Source organism: Salminus brasiliensis, chromosome 20 (genome assembly GCF_030463535.1).
Source record: "Salminus brasiliensis chromosome 20, fSalBra1.hap2, whole genome shotgun sequence".
Lineage (NCBI taxonomy): Eukaryota > Metazoa > Chordata > Actinopteri > Characiformes > Bryconidae > Salminus > Salminus brasiliensis.
Window position 1 is genome coordinate 17,642,410 of NC_132897.1, and position 20,228 is coordinate 17,662,637.

Here is a 20,228-nt window from a genome sequence, read left to right on the forward strand (position 1 = left end):
TCTATTGGTCCATTCATCTCTGTATATATTTGACAATGTTAAGAACAGCTGTCAGCAGAGAGGCAAATTTTATGCTAATGTTTGGCCACTGCTTTTAACCCCTTGAACCTTTATTATTCAGTTATTAATTCTAAAACAGAAGCTATTGGGAATTATTTGGTAGCTGTTTGGTTTAGCATATTTTGTGGAGTCCCACAGGGTTCTATTTTGGGGCCTATGCAAGGGTGGGGCCTGAGGGGTTAAAAAACACCTTTCACTACATGACTTGTGTTTATTTGCTAAGTTAAGATGTTTTTTTTTTTATGTTGTCACTGTCATGCAAAAATCTCAATTTTTCTGATGTTTTCACTTTTTGACATTGATAAATGGGCCAATTGTAAATTATTTTACATTGACGTCCACTAAAAGTATGTAGGATTTATTCACATATTGCGAGTTGTTTAGTACTGAAACTCTGAATATGCTGCAAATAATGAAACAGTATGATTTTATTTTTCTTAAGGTTATTAAAGATCCACCTCCTCAAAGACCTCCTCCACCACCCCCTGTGAGTACAAAAATGTTCCCTTTATAGACTTCATGGTGTTCAGCGTGCATAACAGAGTCAGATGATTCATAGTTTTGGATCAGTATCAAGTGTTTTTTTTGTTATAGTGCGGTTTGGAAAAGTATGCTCTCATTTTCCAGAAACCAGAGGAGGACCCGCTACCCAAGAAGAAGTGGCCAACAGTGGACGCGTCTTATTATGGAGGAAGAGGAGTCGGTGGGATCAGGCGTATGGAGGTGCTCGGATCTCAAATGACAACTAAGATTTCAGTGGTCATTGTAAATGTTTTACACCTATAGTGTCGGTCCAGATGTAGTCAATCATCCAGGTCTTAGAGAGGTGCTGCATGGCTAATGTAGCTAAAAAGTAATGGAAGCATGCCTTGGCTGTTTGTCTTCACTTGGGGTAACCATTTCTTTAAAGACTCTAACAGGGTTTCAAAAGAAACCTGAAAAAGCGAGCATATTGCTCTCTTTTGATCCATAGAAGTAAGCGTACTCTTTGTGTCAAGAAGAGAAAGCCCGGCCCTCCACCCCCTCCCTTGAAAGTTTTAAGCAGAAGTCTCCTCAGATCTAGAACACCTTGACTGACGCCTGTGACGTGACGGGCTCCTGCCAGTTCGGCTTCCGCCACGTCCTGTTCTCTTAAGTCATGCTGACGATGAAGGCTCTGGATCCGCTGTGCTAGCCTTTAATGAATTCATCTCGCGGACTCCCATCCTGTCAGTCCCTTTTGTTCAGCCATAATGCACCGCTCATCGCTGTCTCCTGCTCAAAGGGGAGTGGCGTTGCGCCACGCTCCGCTAGCCCTCCTCCACGGCCCCATGGAGAGGCAAACCTCAGGGAAACCTTGCCTACAACTTTTCCCATGAGTTTCGCCAGAGAGTGAGTTTTTTTTTTTTTTTTTACCCTTTCTTTTAACACCCAGAGCTTTTATTCACTCAGACAGGCCCCATCTCCATTTCTGAGGCTTCCTCTGTGGACCTGGGGAGAGGTGCGCCTAACATCAACCTGTCCTCCTTTCTTTCCGCTTAAAGCCCACGCTGACATGCATCTAGGGAGACCTGCAGCATGGGGAATGTTTTATTCATTGAGAGGTTTTCTTTTCTTCTCTCTTTTTTTCTCAACCGCCCAAGATATCCATAGATGATGCAGAAAAGCTGTTCTATATTGTAGTGGCTTAACCTCCAGCTTGAAGCGCAACACCTTAATTAAACTTATACCCCTGTTTACAGCAGTGACAGATGTGGAGAATTGCAATAAAGACACAGGGCGGAGAAGACAAAGCGCCCATACGGTGCAACCTGAAGTCAGATATGGAGTCACTGCAGTTGATTGTTTTAACATTCATACTCATACATTGTCATTTGAGCTGTGAGAGATAATATAAAATACAGTGACATAAGACAAAGGTTGAAGCAGTATTACTCTTTCAATGAGTTAACCAGTCCATTGCTTGAACATCTAGGTACGCTGGGGTGAGAAAGGCTCCACAGAGGAGGGTGCGAGACTGGAGAAGGCCAAGAACGCAGTGGTGTCGATACCAGAGGAGGTGGAAGAGCCTATGATCAAAAAGCCGACATCTTCAGCCACCTACCACCATCCAGAGACTAAGTGGTACACGCCAATCAAGGTGAGATGATCACTGACACCACACCTTGAATGTTTTCCCTTTTTTATTGCTTTTATAAATGGAATCATAATCAATATAATATAATTTGGCTTTTTTCTGTGCAAGAATTTACAAAAACACTTCAAAGTAATGTCAGTTAAATAAAATATGTAATGTAAAATAAGTGATTGTGTAAAATTCACCCCCTTAAAGTGACAGGTCTAATTCAACAGAAGTCCAGGCAATCAGTGCTAGTAGTCTCACAGATCATCTAAATGCAGTGAATGTGTCCCTTGTGATTGAAGTATAACTGCATCTATCAGTATTCCTGGCTACAAACACACCATGAAGACAAACGGACACTCCACACAATTCCAAGAAAAGACTATCGAAGAATATAAGTCAGAATAAAATGCTTAAGGATCCAAGGTGTGCTGTGAATCAGGAAAAATAAGACAGCGCATCCAACATTTTTATAACAATAAAAAACATGGTTGCTCACAGAACACACAGATACTATTTTACTGTGTGCATTGTGAGCAAGCATGCGCTATAATTGTACCAGAATAGATTGTGAAAGAATTGCCATAACAGAAAACTGCGATGTGCCCCCAAACTTTTGACAAGCAGTTCCCTGCTTACACATAACTGTAGGATTTCTAGGCCTCAGATTCAACCACAGTAAAAAGCGTAACACTGTTTCAACCTCACTGATGTTTCTCCTCTCGTTGTGCAGGGACGTCTTGATGCACTGTGGGCTCTGCTGCGGCGACAGTACGACCGTGTTTCCCTCATGCGACCCACTACTGCGGATAAGGTAGGCCACTGAAACCAAGTGAGGTTTGCCTACATACGCTAGCAGGAAGGAGGCCATGGCATTAGTATTAAAACTAGCAGATGGCCATAATAACACAGTTTTGCAGTCCGGGACGTGTAGAGTAATTCCAGTGTACCAGGATTATTTTTTTACAAAGCCACAGGAAACTGTGTATGCGTGTGTCTTTGCAGCTGCAGACACTCAGAGCAGGGTATGACAGTCACAGCCATATACGGTAAACCGCTGCAGGGTTTAGACCTGTGGCCCACTGAACTGCATATACAAACAACACGGACTTGTTGGAAAACACAGGCACGGATGAATTTAGGACAGGGCTTGTAAACAGCGAGTGCTGTTTTCTGACGTTTTAGGTGTTGCCTGGTTAGTACCACTTATTGTTGAGCCACTCTGCGGCGTCCTCTGAGAGCTTCTCTAAAGAGATTTTATTAGACAGCTATTTGGCTAATAGTCCTACTGCTTGATACAGAACTCCAGCCTAATACTGGAGGGGAACATACTGAAATATGCAGAAGAAAAGGGATCTCTGTGATACATTATTGTTTTGGCATTTTGCTTCTCACTGACATTTGTTTTGTGTGAATGGGTTTCACCTGGGACCTGACCGATATAACATCTGGCCAATAAAATTGGCCAGGATTCAGGCATGTAATGGCATTGGTCCCAATGTTAAAGCACTGATAAGGGGGTGTTTTTAGGTAGAACAGTGTGCTTTAAGTTATCCTCTTGTGATCGTGACATTGTGGAAGTTTATTGTTTCTGTTACTGGGAATAGTTAAGTCAGTAAAAGATGAACTGATCTCCAAAAGACAAGGAGTAAAAGAAGAAATATCCTTTTCAACAATTTAGGCAAAATTAGTGTAATGCAGAAGTTTTGCCACATTGGCTTTAAGCTTAATTAGCTTGGTATGTAATTAAGAAATGTCAATTAAAAGGAATGGTGGAGTTCAAATTAAAAAAAAAAACTGTGAGAGAACTGCTTGTATAATTGCAGGAAAAGCACATCAATGTTTTAACTGGAAAAGACCTTCAGAAAGATTTAGCACACTCTGGAGTTGTGGCACACTATTCTACTGTGCAGCGACACCTATGACCTACGACCTTTATAGACCATTCAAGAAAACCTTTCTTACGTCCTCAGAGTTGGAAAAGGAACATCTAAACCTGATGCATTTTGGAAACATGACCTATATTCTTGGTGAAAAAGAATTGCAGCCAGTAGCACGGGGGACATTTCACAGGTAGAGGAAAAAATGGCTTCATATCAATACCGACAATTTTGGAAGCAAACATAACACCACCCGTATAAAAGCTGAAAATGAAAGGAGGATAGCTTCTACTGTAGGATGTTGATCTTTCTGCAATCACTGCCACAGTCCCCTGGCTTAAATATTTTTAAAAAATTGGTGAACATTTTTGCTACGTTTCCACTGTAAAAGATGAAAATTAAATAGTTTGCATAGAAATCTTGCATAGATTAATGTGGCATCTTTAACTTTTTTTAACAATACTCTAAAAAAGAGTTATCTTTTTAACTTTTCTTTGTGCCATTTTGATGCAAAACTGAGGTCAGCTGGGCCTGCTTAACATTTCTGTACACACTGCAGAGCATGCTAGGATGTTAATTACTTAATCATATCATGCAGCACACCTGTCTGGAAGAATCTGCACTCGTTACGGATTTCCACTCATTTATTTAAGGTTTTCTTTTAATTTGTCACCAGTCTTATCTTACCCACTGAGACAAGAGGGAATCTAATTAGGTTCTGCTTCGGAGCCAAGGTTCAGTTTTAAGGTTAAATAAAGCAGTTTGTATCCGTCATATCAGGAAGTGCCCATGCTGTATGAATGTACAGTAATTTTTCTTGGATGTAATGACAACTGGCATCTGTGGAGACCTGAAGGTGTTGTACAGGTAATTATCAAGTGAGTGTCTTGTTAAGGTAGTCATTTACAAGTGCATTCTGAGCAGTCATCGTTTTTATTGGACGTCTCATCTGTGGACAATCTTGCATTCACTGAAATCTGGCCACCAGATTTCCTATTCAATCCTATCTTGACTGCTCCTGTTAGTTTTTACTCTTCTTCCCTCCCATCCCGTGGGAGGGGATACGATTTCCCTGTTGTTCCTACGAACAGGAATCCTCTGGGTCCTGTGAGCCCCGCAGGATTCCCATCCAAATATCACCCTCTGTCTTCCGTGCTAATTGTTCTTTTTGTTCTGTGGAAATATTCCAGTCATGCTCGCTTACTTTTTTTTCCCTCTAACAAAGTGCTGAAAACTCAATAACTCTGAGCGAGCCTGAGAGGCAGGAAAGGGGGGGGGGAGCGCCGGAAGACTTGAAGCAAGTCCCTGGCACGCTTCAGTCAGGCCACAGCTCAAGCGTGCCCGACTTTCAAGCCCTTGATCAGGTGCACCGGGCCCAGGCAGGAGCTATCAAAGCCCGAGGAGTCCCCCGCTGGAGCCAGGAGCAGAGGCAGGGTGGGCCCGTGCGGAGAGAGCGGGGGGCTTTGATGGCCGACAGGAACCCTCCAGGGTCATGAATTTTTCAGCAGCGTATTGCCGGGTTACAAGGACTCGTACAGGTGTAAGGAAGCAGGTTGTCGCAGACATCTGTTCAGCTCCAGGACCCTGGGGTCCGCACCCCCTCCCAACCCCCCACCTCCCCTGCTTCACTCAACCCCCAGCCCACAACCCCCACCCCCCCCCACTCCGCCTGCAGCCAGACTGCTGGATTGTCAGCAGATGTAGTTTTTTTTTCCAAGGCAGCCTGAACACTTTCTGGTCTCACATTTACCGCCTGAGGGGCTCCAACACCAAAGGTAGAGGCAGGGGTGGACACAGCTGCACTGCCGAACTTGCCTGGGGCACAAATAAAGAGATCTAATGCGGTTTGACTGTGTTGTCGGGGGAGACTGGGGAGTCAGAGAGGCACTTCAGAGCCCAACTTAGTGTTGCAACATCTGCCGCCGAGTTTCCGGAAAAAGGCGGCCGGGGACAGCAGGTACGAGAAGGTGGCAGCCTTGTGGAGGGCTGGCCCTATTACGGGCGGGGAGCTCTTTTGAATGGCCGCCTGCCTTTCTCGCCTGCCTCCAACCAACCGCCTGGCTCGGCGGGGCTCGCTATTGTTTTACAAAGCAGCAGCCTGCGAAACACGCTAACAAGCTCCTTTATAAATGATACATTAACATACATTAACCCTGCCGATCTGCTGCACAAAGGCAAAGTCAAAGCACATGGACCTAGAGAAGAGGGTTGCTAATTTGAGGCTTGGTTTGTGTTTGCCCGTGCTTTTTAACTCCTTGTGGGGAGGGGTGGTGGTGTGGGCGGTGGTGGTGGGGGGGGGGGGGGGGGGGTAATAAGTATAACTGATGGAGATTATGCAGAGGGTGGCTTTCCAAGAAACAGCTCAGCAGGCTGCCGCTATTGAGGCAACAAAGCTTGTACTTTTACTTCCCCTCTGAAGTTTGCACCCTTACTCTTGCTCTGGAGCTACGAAGCTACTGTAGCTAACAAGTAATGGAAGAATGTAGACACCAGTTAGCATAATGCAGACCTCTCTTTGCCACACTGTCATTACACACAGCATGTAGAGTTAATATTGTGTCATATTAAATTGATGTGCTTAGTTGGAAACTGAGGATTGTGTTATTAAAAACTTACAGAAATAAACACAGAAAATTAATCTGTACCTTTCAGGGTATAAACACTGTTGATTAGCCTCAACGATATGTCTTCTAGTTACCATAATTGTATTTTATTCCATTGCAGGTACTGATGGTGAGCCCATAGTTCCTAATGTAATGATCCTAGGCTTTTTATATTATAATGATTATTATTATTTTATTAAAATTGACATTTTTCTTTGGAAAGTAAACATTTAAAACTTATTTTGGGTAGTTACATTGTTTGTACCTATACCTGTATTACAGTGTTTCAGAGCAGCGATAGGCAAGCCTCATATTTGCCTTTACCTTTGCCCATTAGGGCAATGCTAACCGGTGGCTGCAAGTTCGTCTGCAAAACTGAAAAAGCAAACTTCTGACAGCAAACATGTCTTGATTGACTACTGTTAGAGGACATTTTTTCAATTGATTTGTCATCCAACTGTTCCTTTAAACCGTAGGAAGCCTTGTGATGCAGCACATCCCTGCCACGTCCCCTGAATTCGCAGATGAGGAGAGAGCCCGAGCACAAACAGATCATTTTCTCGCCCCTGATGGTGTTCTGCCTCTTTGTTCAAGATGTAGAAATGTCGCTTTAGGCCCTGCATATATTAAGCCCTATTAAAATCAGCCGCTGCATATCACATATCCTATTAGCCCATACCGGACTGCCGGCCTCTTAAGGGCAGCGCCGTAACGAGGTACAGTTTGAAACTCGGAACGGGCAGACAAAAGGAATCTTTTCGGCTCGTGGTTCCGAGGCCTCATCCTCACATCACGACACGCGGGCGGGTGGGGTATGCGGTTGGGAGGGGGTTGCAACTCCCCACAGCCCAGTGTGACAGCGTCTTAATTTAACAGCCGTCGGTCACGTAAACAGTGCGGCGGGAGCGTTTTAATTAAGCGACTGTGAGCGGGCAGTGCGACAGAGCCCAGCTCTTGAAGAATGCCATTAGAGGAGGGGGTGGACAGGGAGGGGTGGAGGGTGGGCGGTGGAAGAGGAAGCAAGGACGGCTGCGCTGGCAGAGGCAAAGAGCATTTGGGCGGAGGAGGGTAGCGAAGAGAGCGGAGAGGGAGAGATTAAGTCGCTGGGCTGGCAGGCCTAGTCCCTCAGGTCGCAGACACACATGGCCAGATTTAGCCGTGGCAGCGTTTAAGAGCCTGGATCAGGGGCGAAAGTGGCGGCATCATCGCTCACTGACAACTCTGGACTGTTTGCACTGCTCCCCCCATACAGCCACACCACCTCACGCCCCCGCCCCCCCTCCCCAACATGCTCCCACCTCCGAGAGCCAAATGAGTGAGAGGACTCGGGTCCTAATGAACTAGCCGGAGCTGTATGAACTGAGGCTGGCAGCTTCATCGAGAAGGCGGCCTAATGAGCGTAGTCGAGCTGCTGCGGCTTAGAACCACAAATACAGTCTATATACCAGTGCGGTCATTAACCCTTAGACATCAAGAGTCATCACGTATGTTTTGCTTTACTGTTCAGATGTAATGATTCCATTGTTAATGACATTTGCATTCTGTACTAACAGCTCTCTGTATGCACTTCTAAGGACAAAATTATGGGAGAAGTGTACATTACATTGACATTTATTGCATTTAGCAGACACTCCTCATCCACTAGCTAAAGTGTGCACTAGCTAGTACCCCATGCTTGTGTAAACAGGTACACTAATATCTATTATGTTTATATGATAATACATGTATGCAAATAAGTTTTTTAATCTTATTTTTGTAATAATCCATTAATAATTCATTAATTCAAATACATTTTAATCATAATTGTGACTTGCAAAGGTTAAACCTTATCCTTGCCTGAACAAAATCTCCAAAATACCAACTTTACAAGAGGAGGAAAAAACTTTCTTAACTCCCAAAGGCAGTCTGTGTAAACAGATTTTAGTCCATAGTTCATTTTGAAGCATTTCTATTGGTCCATTCATCATGAAATTTTAAAAACAACCTCAACGACAACCAGATTTAAATTATGTCAAAATATGTAGGGAAAAAAGGAGATATAAGAGCGACAGTGGCATTATATTGGTAGTAAGGGATTTGTATGTGTTGTTGTATAGCCAGAGTTAGGGTCTGTGTACATTGTGGGGTGAATAAATAATAATATTGTCAGTTAGTATCTAATTTTTTAAATGTGCTATTAAAGTCTTTTTCATGCAAAGGAATTACCATACATGTACTGATTAAATTGGACACGGTATGAGATATTTCCACTACAAAAAAATAGAATGTAAACAGTGCAGCAGAGTCAGAGAGACTAATTGGTGAATGCATTACAGAGTACATGTAATATGAGGGTAAACATTGTGCTACGTGTTTTCCTGTATTAAATGCAGTTCTTAGAGATGAACTGAAAGCCGTCATCCTCATGTTCCCAAAAAAAAAAAAAAAAAAAAAAATCCTGGCAAAATGGCATTAAGTTGAAACGCACCCTAGATCACAGAGCATGGGATTTCTAATTAACAGGGTAATTGTAATTAAACCCAGTGCGTCACAAATAATGAAGCGTTCCCAACAGAAGAAAGCCCTCGTTTGCTCTGGGAGAGGAGTTAGAATGGCCAACAAAGCTCAAATGCAATTATGCAAGTTTGACTTGTGCACTTCAGTGACTCGCTAATTCACCCTCTGTGGCCTTTTATTGTCTTTAAGTAGCTGTGTGTGCAGACGTTGTTATTGTGGAATCATGTTTGGCTGCGCAGGAGGGAGCTCAGCGGGGACAATAGTAGCTGACCGGGCTGACCATGGCTGACCGGTGCGCGCCTCATCTCGCCCTGCCTCCTCATTAGCGGCTATCAGCGGACGCTCCTGTTCCCCTTAACAAGAGGCTGACAGCTCCATTCAGCCGCCGCCGCCCCCAGAAGAGAAGTGACAGCTTTAACGGCGGCAGCGTCCTGCCGATCTCCTGAAATGGCCCCTCTTGCTCTTTGAACCGGATTAGCAATCCATCCCCCCATTATTTCCTCCCAATATTTGGGTACGTGAAGTGCAGAAAAGTAGGGCAGATGTCCGTGCGGCTGGTCGTGAATTGGCTAATGTCTGCTGCGTTAAGCTATACAGGCTCCACAAGCAGCCAGGCCTGCTGGTAACAGGATTAGGTGGGGGACCCCAGTGAGGGTTCTGGAGGGGTGGCGCCTAGAGGAAGGGATTGTTAAGAGAGCCAAAGTGGGGGGGGGGGGGTGGAGAGAGAGAGAGTATGATGGTGGTCTCCGGCTGGTGAGATCCACGCAGTGGGGGCGGGCTCGTAGAGGAACTGCTGATATCGGCCTTTTAGGCCAATAACGCTTAAATGCAGAGCATTTACCATATTATAGAGGGCTGCCGCCTTTGTCTTCTTAATGCATTAGGTGCTATTAACCTTATGCAGTCACATCATCTTATGGTCCTCAGCCTTGGAGGCTTATGATAGATTTCCATGCGCTTCATATCAATCCGGCATATTGAAAGCAGGCAATATTGACGTCTGAAAATAAGCGCTTTATTTGGCTGTCATCTCTTTATGGCTTCCTCCATGCTCTTAATCTTATTTTTTAAGATTCCCGTTTGGCCGCATTAAGCGGATTTAAACACTTGATCTGAATTTCAACAAAACAATCTATTGGCAATCAGATTTTATTGCTGCAAAAAATCTTCTCAGGCTGTTTGCACTTCTTACACACCAGCGTTACTGCGTTAGCAATGCTTTTGACAAATCCATGTGACCCCTTGCTTTATGATTTCTTGGGTGGGCTGGTACCTGCTCCCATAGCCCTGTGTGCTTCCCCCTAGCTGCACTGATTGAATTAAAATTGATGTTTTTGTGTGTGTGTGTGTGTGTGTGTGTGTGTGTGTGTGTGGTTGTTTTATTTCTTCACATTGGTCACCACCATAGCCGTGTCACCGTCCGCACCGTTTCTTCATCCCCTATTAAAATCAAAGAGCCCTTCACAACGAGAGCCAGGATCCTGGCTGTAATTAACTAGCATTATTGTTAATGTCAGCTTTTCCGAGGGCCGCTTTGTCGCACGCGTTTCTGTCTCCATGTGTGACAGACCTACGCTGAAATCATACAGGGAATTAGTAATGTATTATAATGCCCCCCCCCCCACTCCGTCTGATCAATTTGAATTTTAAAGTGACGAAACAGAGAATCTACGCTGCGTCCGGATTCATATTTTTTCTACTATGTTAGGATTTTTTATTTATTTAAATATTGTATTTGTGTGAAGCCAACTTTAAGATGAGTCAGTATAGAAAGATTTTATTCCAACAAATTTAAATTTTTGCTTTGATGATATATTTTGAGCAGTATTCATGTTTGTTAGGTTTGTTATTTATTTAAATATTGCATTTGTGTGAAATCAGTGTTACAACCAGGCAGAGGAACTTCAATATTAATGTAGTTTAATGAAAAAATTACTTTTAGTTTATATTTAGTTTTATAGTTTATAACTATTTAATTTACAAGTTAAGGTTGCTTGGCACTTATAAAGAGCACATAGCGTAATTGTTGTATTATTGATTAGTAAATTGGTGCTGTAATGGCAATAAAACATGCTATGAGGAAACCACATTTTTATACAGTTAAAGTGCTGATGTTTGAGTAACTACTAAAGCAATGAATTTGTGTCTTAGCAGTAACATATAGCTTTGTATATAAATTTCAGTTTACAACGGCGTGTTTGCAACCCCTTAAGCCTAATCAGCTTGATTATGCTAATTAGCTTTATTATGCAAATTGCAGAGGCCTTTTTTTTTTGTTTAAAACTGGCGGATGAATTGGAATTAAAAGCATTTTTTAATCTGTATTTGACAGTAATTAATTGTGCTCATAAAAGCATGACTGTTACTGCTTAAAGTGTGGTGTGAGCATGATATTTGCCACCATCAACACTTGGTGGTTGGCTGCGTGTCGCGAAAGAAACACCCCCCACCGCCACCACGGCCGCCATCGCCTTCCCATATCTAACAACAGAGCGGCCTGAATGTGGACAAAAAGTCGGATATGTATTCATATCAGTTCAATAGCTTTTGTTGTATGTTTATCATATGTTTATCACAGAAGTTCACATGGTCACTCCTCTGCCAAACTGGCTGTTTATGTGTTGGAGTGTTTGGAGTATTTCATCATCCCAGCACCATCTATGATTGACACGGCCATAAATAAGTAATAACCTGTGGTTCGTGACCTATTGGTTGAGAGAACAAATACACGTCTGATGATTGTTGTTGTGTTGTACTGGCAAAGCTGGGGGGAAAAAATCCCTCCCTCCTCATTGTCCTTCTGGATCTCCCCATACGCTGACCTGGAATAGTACGATACGCAAGAAAAGAGATGTGAATTTCAATCAATATGCCATTCATCATCATAACGGATGGCTGTGATGCTAATGGTAACAGTTTATAATCTAACATAATAACCTTAATGATGATGTCAGCCTTAATGAGTTATAGGTCACGCCGCCCCATATATCATTAATGAGCCAAATACAGTTTGATGGACAAAGAAGTTGGGGTCTGAGGAGAAAAGAGCACGGTGTAGACATTCTGCCTTGGAGGGAAAAAAAAAGGTCTGGTAATCTGGGTAAAAACGGCCTTGTTTACCTTATTTTGTTTTTATCACAGTCGTCTGGCTTTGTATCTGTGGGTCTCAAAACAAATGCATGTAAGTAGTTCTGAATCCCACTGTTGTGTGCACAGATGCAGACCCGTTCTTTTGGTCTTATTAGTTTTAACCCATCAGATGGCCCAACGTTTTTCTTTTTTTTTCTTGGATATCAGAAGCTGTTGGGTCTTTTACCCTTCCAGCACCTAAAAAAGCTCTCTCAGACATGCGCACATACACACATTACAGTTTATTACAGCGGCAGGATGTTATTATATATTACATATGTATTATATATATCATTGCTGTTACACAAAATCATTGTAACTTTACGTAACTTTAAGAGATAAAAAAAAAAAGATCTTAACTTTAAATGGAAGTCAATGTAAAAAAAAAAAAAGTAATTTTGGTCATTTCTGTTGGTCCGTTTCCCATGGCATTTTAACACAATGTAAAAAACAACTGCCAGATTCACATTAATATTAAAAAGTGAGAAATGTTGAAATTAGAAGATACACAGTTTTTGCTGGACAATGAAAATATGTTGGGTTCTGTTTATTAAATAAATGTGAAACAACAGTGAAATTAAACAACAGTGAAACTCATTTTAATGCTATATTCATTATATATAACCATAACCAGGTTCTACAAAAAGTCTACACCAGATTTTCCTTATATAAGAACCCTTTTTTAGCAGTCAGAGGGATCTCCGAGTATTCAAGAGATCCCTCTATATAGAGCCATTACTTTTACTAAAGAACCCTTGAAAAAAGTAATATCCTGTGGTTTGCTACCTAATGGTTGAGAGAACAAATACACGCCTGATGATGTTGTTGTGTTGTACTGGCAGAGTACCAAACACAAGGGCTGAAAAAAAAGAGCTGGGATCTCCTCATACACGGCAAGAAAACTCTACAGCAGGTTTTCCATGTACAAGAACCCATTTTTAACAGTGAAATGTTCCTTTAGGTATTCATGGTCCTATATAGAGCCATTACCTTTACTAAAAATCTCTTATTTTAAGGGTATGGAGTCTATATGCAAGCAAGCAAAAAGAACATGCACACCATATTCTCCTGTCAGTTTTAATTGTAGAAATGAATTTTGAACATTTTGTCAACATTAACAGGTAGATCGAACTAAATTGATTGAATAAATAAATTGATCAAAATGAATTGATATTAAAATTGTTGTTAATTTCAACCTAATGTCAAAAACATGACAAAACCAATAACTTCAATAATAACGTAATGTATGTACAATTTTAATGTTATATGAGCACCAAGTAACCAGCATTGCATGATCACTTTCTCACACTGGGGTTAAAGCTACTTCCAGAATTAGTGGACATGTTAACCAAGGGAGGATGGGTCCACCTTGTAAGTCTTGGTTCCTCCCAAGGTTTCTTCCTTGCCACTGTTGCCTTTGGCTAGCTCACCTGGGGGGGTTTAGGTGTTTATGTGATGTTGACCTGTTGTCCCATTACTGGATTCCTGTAAAGCTGCTTTGTGACAACGGCAGTTATAAAAAGCGCTATACAAATACATCTGATTTGATTTGATTTAACTGGCTCACTCAAACTATAACTAGCTCAAAGGCAGGTGCTAAATACAGGATGGGGCAGGTGCCACTGCTGCCTTTGTGTAGCTGCTGTTTCGTGAACTAGAACAGAATTATTTGTACACGCAAATAAGACTAAATTAGCAGTAAGTTGGTTTCATTTTCTCATGTTTTTAACCTAAATATTTAGGTTAATATGTGTAAATTATCATTGTTAGCAAGCAAGTACCATTGTCTAATGTGTTATCAAATCATAGCACAATTAGCAATCATTGGGGTCCAAGCACACAGCCCCATTATGGAACAAAGCACAAATAAAGGGCAGTGGTTTTAGAATGGTCTCTAATTGGAATAGTTGTGGGGTCTTACTTGCAATTTACTGTATTTTAGTCTCAAAATGTACCAGATTGTTCATGTTAAAATCACTGAACCAGGAACAATGCTGCCAGGCCTCGCTGCAAATGGCTAGTTTGTGAACTTGTGGAATTCCTGTTACTACTCTCTATTTAAAAAATGTTTAGTTTACCACAATAATTCACAGTTTTATAAGAAATGAGTGTTGTGGCTTTTTTATTACTGCTTCATGGTTTCTAGTTCAGCCACCATGGCGTAAATAGCGGGGCACAGTGTCAGCCTTTATGAACTGGAACCTAATTCTCCACCTCTCTGTCTTCTCAAATTAAGATGAGAGGAACTCTCCACAACTGACATTAGCACTAATTAAGACATAAAACTGCGGCCAGCAGGTTTCTGAAGGTTACTCTGTCCATACCGAAGGAAGCGATAAAGGATGAAGCCGCTGATGACATGTGACGCTTTCACCAGGCCCTGATGCAAACTACCACTAATGAAGGCATGGAGTCAGGGGACACAGAGACCCTACACCGGAGAGTGTGTTTGGGTGTGCAATGGGTTCCACCAGTCCTAATGACTAGCAGCAGAAGGGGTAACAGCCTTGGTTCACGCTAGAATGAAATGTGCATCACATCGCAGTGTGTAGAGGTGAACGTGGTGGCGTGGGGGTGGGTAAAGAGAGGGTAAAGTTAGGGGATTTTAATCATGGGAATATCAGACAAAGGGCACGAAGATGTGCATAGTTGTGTTGAATGTTTTTTCCGGCTTTCGTCAGGGTGTTTAAGAGCCTGCACTCTACTCTTTTTAAGGGGGTGGAAGCACTAGCATGGAGGCTAAAACGTGAAGATTCATTAACATCATTAAAATGAAAATTAGAGGTTATTTAAAGGAGTATCTCAAAATACTGCACCTTAAATCTTGCAATAAAGGAAAAAAATGCTTTTACGAGGCCAGCTCTAATGAGGCCATCCAAGAAGATCTCGGGGATTTTCCCAGAGTGTAATGAAAACACACTGTTGCGGCCATTAAATGAAAAATATAACAGACCTGGCACGCGGGCAAGAAAAACAGTTTTCATTACCATCACTTAGCTGTTGGATAAAGATGAAGACAAAATTAAGCCCTTCTACAACACAAAACTAGCCAAATGTTACGATGGTGTCAGGTTTTATATTGCGTTCAGAGAGACTGCTTTGTTGGCAGGGGATCAAAGACGAAGCATCTGCAGCGTGCGCCCAAAACCTGCGCACTGTACGATACAAAGCTGAAACCAGCGGAGGAATTAAGCCGTTGCTCGCCATCCTGATTTGAAATGATGGGAGATGATATGGGGCGGGGGAGAAAGAGTCATGTATAAAACATACCGCCCGGCATTATTTTTCAAACAAAGCATTCCTGACGTCCAGCGCTAAAGACACTTATTTAAGAAACACGAAGAGCGGCGAAGTCATTAACATACAGCTCGCCCTAACTGGACAACTTCTATAAAGAGATGACCGTGACTGGCCTCCCTGTGTGAACTTTGCTCTTCGGTACATATGCAGATCCTCATCACTTCTCATAAGGCTTGCCACCGGGTGCAGATTGATGCAGTCTTCTGAAATGGGAAGAAAAGGGAGTTGTGTTCTTTATTTATTGCTGCATACATTTGCACTAATGCCGACCATGTCCTGCTCAAGGCAAACGTCTAGAATTTGAACATATGCAAATAAATGAGCCAGCATGCTAAAAGTTAAGGGCTCTTCAGGGACTCTGGAAGATGTTGGTCAGTTTTAATTTCAGTGTTACCCCCACTCCACACTTCTCCATTTTCACATGGCAGTGGAGGAAGCTAAACCAAGTTCCAAGCAGAGGGTTGTCACAGTGTAGGATCGGATGGTTACCTCAGTTGACCTTTTTCATCTATCCTCAGCTATCTATCTATAAACCTGTGGTTCTCAGGCCATTCTTTTGGACCCCTCTAGATGGTCCACATTTTTGTGCCTTTTTTGCACTCGTGGTGCATAGGCATAGAGGAAAACTCTAGAGCTAGGGGAGCCCTAAGGAGCGGTTTGAAAACCTCTGTCTTAAACCAATTCTTTCTGATTCTTGCGTTAAGCGTTTTTAACATTACAGTTCAAACAACATTCTTCAATAACATCAGTATTTAACAGTGTTTCACAACGCCTTCATTTTCATTGTTTTTAATAATAATAAAAAAGAAATATATATATATATATATATATATATATATATATATACTTATTTATTTATTTATTAACAGTTATAACATATAAACACCTTTCAGCTTTTTAACTGTTTAACAACATTTAACCTGTTTTGACAAGCTGTCTTAAAGTTCCCTTATAAATTATTGTTGCCTATTGCAAAACAATGCTCTACTATAACATCTTCCAATTTATATTCTTCCTCTGCTTGTTTTCTTTTTTCTTCTTCTCATTTTTCTACCTACTTTTTTTGGGGGTAATTTCGATATAGCGCCACCTTTCCAACTCCAACAACTACATGGTTGAACACCGCAACCTCTTTGCAATATTCTAGCAACCACCTGAGACACCATAGAAACCACCTGGGAGACCATTGCAACCACCTAGCACCTACCCAACAACCCCATAGCACCCACCTAGCAACTCTATAGCACCTATCTAGTACCTATACCATTTTAATATCATTGCCATTACCTGGCATTTTAGTCAGATGTCTAGCAAAAATACTCTAGATACCACATAGCAACAGTCTACAAACTGTCTGGTTGTGGGAACCACTTAAGCTGCGCAACCTTTCTGTGTTTTCTTCAGGGAATGCATTTTTCTAGTTTTTCAGTGTTTTTTTAATACAGTGTAACCAAGATATTTTCGTACTGGGTTATGATTCCATGATATTTTAGTACTGGACTATGATGCCTACATGTCACACAAGACTTTTCAGACTGACAGATGTCTATTTGTTTGTAATATTTGTAAATGTAATATTTAGCCTCTACTCAAAGGTATAGAGTATAAAGGTGTTCCAAGCTCGAATTTGTAATATATATTTTTTAATTATTTTTGTATTGATTGATTAATTTCATCTTCGGTGTGTAATCTACATGTTGGACACACATTTTCAACACAAGTTTTCAACTAGTTGAAATGTAGGGACATGTTGCACCACAGACTTAGACTTGTGTTAGGCGTCTCTAGAGGTCGGCGCATCGGTGGCCCGGTCGCCGTGGTGGCAGCGGTGCGGGTCAACCCACCTGGGAGGGAGACAGCTGCCTCGCCAGCATCCAGCGCGTGTCAGCCCTAATGACTTGCAGCTGACACCTCGGCCCAGCCACTCCGCTTTAGTCTGCGATGTAGCGCATTAGAATAATTACTCCCTGTCATCCTCCATTTAATAGGGACCCCTCCCCCCTGCTTTACACACACACGCACACACACACATACTCGCACAAATGGAATCACGTTCCCCTCGTTTGCAAACACACACAGGCACGCACACACACTGTCACTGAATGGGGGCATCAAAGCTGCGAGCGAAGGCCCTCACCCCCCTACCCCCTTGTCATTTGCCCTTAGCACAATAAATAGTATTTGCAGATTGCATTTAAAGAGAGTGACTGTGAGAGGGAGTCTCCGCCTGTGTTTGGTTTGGGGAGAGGAAAACACACAACCACACACACAGCGAGAGATGCACAGACAGAGACATTTGCAGTCATGGTCAGGCCAGTCTGAGGAGGCACCTCATTATCATGACATCTGCATAGCTGAATACAGACTTGCTGCCTTCTGAGGCGGTGGGCCTGTGGCCCACAATGAGCTACGATGCCTGGATGAGGATGATCCAATGAATCGTCATTCCTAGGAAGCATAAAAATAGATGTTGTTACTTTTCTCATGTCCAAACTTGCACCATGCTTCCTCCTTTTCCTTGATGATTTCAGTGAGTTCCAGTCAGTGAGACCATCGTAATATATTTAGAAGAAGCTTATTCAGCAGGACAGTGGGAAATTCGACGGCTTTGTTTTTGCAGCACACAGTATTTCCTGTCATTTTCACCAGTGGACCAACACAAAAATAGTTCTCCCTTCTCCTTTGCTTTATCTTCAGACCCTCAGCATAGGAATCCTACTCATCTGCTACCGACGTTTCAAATGAGCACTTTGGAAGTGCTAGTCTAAGCAGTTCACACCCATCTGTGAGCAAATATTTATCCTACAATCTTCAGACGGTAGCACAACCTATCTCGGTTTGTGCATTAAAGTGGGTATGAGCCTGCCAAGTCTTTCAGGTTGCCCTGTGGACGCTGTCTTTTTGTATTTCTCTCAGATAAAGCTTTTGAGTTTCAGCCATATCCAGTTTAGGGTTTTGTCTTTCACCTTTTCATCATTGTCCAGAATCTACTAAAAACTGCCTTTATTGGTCAGGCAAGTTATCCCTTGCAGCAAATTCTTGCTTAACTAATCAAACTAAACAAATAGTTTGAGGTTTAAGGTTTAGTGTTTGTCATTGAACTCCATTGCATTCCTCTATGTGTGTAAAAGTTGTAAAGTCTCTCTTTCCTTATGTGCTAACCTCGAATTTCTTCTTCTCTAAGACTATCCTTCAGTACAGTGATGTGGGAGGTGTCACAAGTTATGCTGAATGTCCAAATGTATGTGGACACCCCTTCTAATAAATGAATTCAGCCACAGGTTGCTGACCCAGCTTGTCAAGTCCCTGTAGAGAAGTATTGCCGATTCTGCAGTGCTGTGTTCTCTGGAATGATGGTGCTCCATCCAGTACTTTTTGAATGAGGTGGGGTGGTGATCATTCATCATCCTGACCTCAGTAATGCTCTTGTCTTGTTGAATGCAATCAAATCTTTACAGCTTCAAACGGTAGAGACAGTTACTCCCACAAAAGCGGCATAAACTCATTTTTAATGCCCTTGATTTGGGAAGAAACGATGAATGTTCAGGTGTCCCAGGACGTTTGTCCATGTGGTGAATGTGATGAGTAACACTGTACCCATCAACTGGCAAACATAGTTTTGATTCCTTGCTCAGACGGGCAACTGTAAAATAAGAATGTCTGCCAAATTCTGTAAGTTTCCACATCCTAAACTTACAGTTACTGTTAGGATTGGATACAACTTTTTATTCTACACTTTTTATCACACAGTTTATTAGCGCTTAAACTCCAGTCTTAGTTTAGGCAAATGCAGACTAAACTTTTGTTCATGGTCTGTCTCAGTACTCTCTTTCTCTTTCCTGCTCTGCTCTAATCTTAGCATGGCTCTCTTATATTCACTATTCTCATAATATTCTCTATTTATACAAATCATAAAAACGTGCAGTTTGTGTTTATTTAGCGTAACTTAGAGCAACACTGAATTTTGTTGTAGCAGTAAGCGAAGACATCTCATCACAAAGAGAAGACCAGTGGAATCACACTCATAAAGGTTCCTAAATGCTTCCTGACTTGGACATAGGGTTCTGGGAAAAGTATCGGCTGGTCTCCTGCCTACTCAGCATGTTTGAAAAATGCACATTTAGGGGTTAATAATGAACAGGTGGAGGCAGGGCTTAGTGACGGACCCAGTCAGAGGCTCCTCGGCTTGGTATGTTGTTGCAGCGACTAACAAGAGTGCTAGGGGTCGCACTCACTAGTAGGGCTACAAGACAAAATTGACATATTGAAGTTTTGCGATATTTTGCCTAGCAATACTGTATTGATTCTTAAGAACACAGTATTGATTACTAATAAATAGTTTACTTGCAGAGACTGGTGTCGGACAGGTTTATTTTGTGTTGTGTTTGAACTTCTGCTGTTCTGATTTTTTTTCTTTTACTTATTTTATGAAAACAATGCTGTGTTTTTATACTATGGCTGTTATCATAATCTATCGTCTTGTTCTTACTATACATTTTGTGTCGTAAATTGTATCGCATCGACAGGTTCTAGCCAATACACAGGTTTGGATCAGCAAACGTGTGTAAGTTATCAGCATATATTAACTTTTCAAAAAAGGTCCTTTACGCTCACTCTCTCATTGACAAAAATTTTTACAGAACAGCCCTTTTTGGTGCT

General features: G+C 42.0%; 1 protein-coding gene across 1 annotated transcript in view; it reads left to right on the forward strand.

The window, feature by feature from the left end:
* antxr2a (ANTXR cell adhesion molecule 2a) overlaps positions 1 to 20,228 on the forward strand; it is a 64,427-nt gene that overhangs the window by 28,601 nt on the left and 15,598 nt on the right. Inside the window, exons 13-16 of the mRNA XM_072665060.1 lie at positions 503 to 547; positions 688 to 783; positions 2,015 to 2,179; positions 2,895 to 2,975. Of these exons, the coding sequence (XP_072521161.1) occupies positions 503 to 547; positions 688 to 783; positions 2,015 to 2,179; positions 2,895 to 2,975 (387 nt within the window). The remainder of the gene's footprint in view (positions 1 to 502; positions 548 to 687; positions 784 to 2,014; positions 2,180 to 2,894; positions 2,976 to 20,228) is intronic.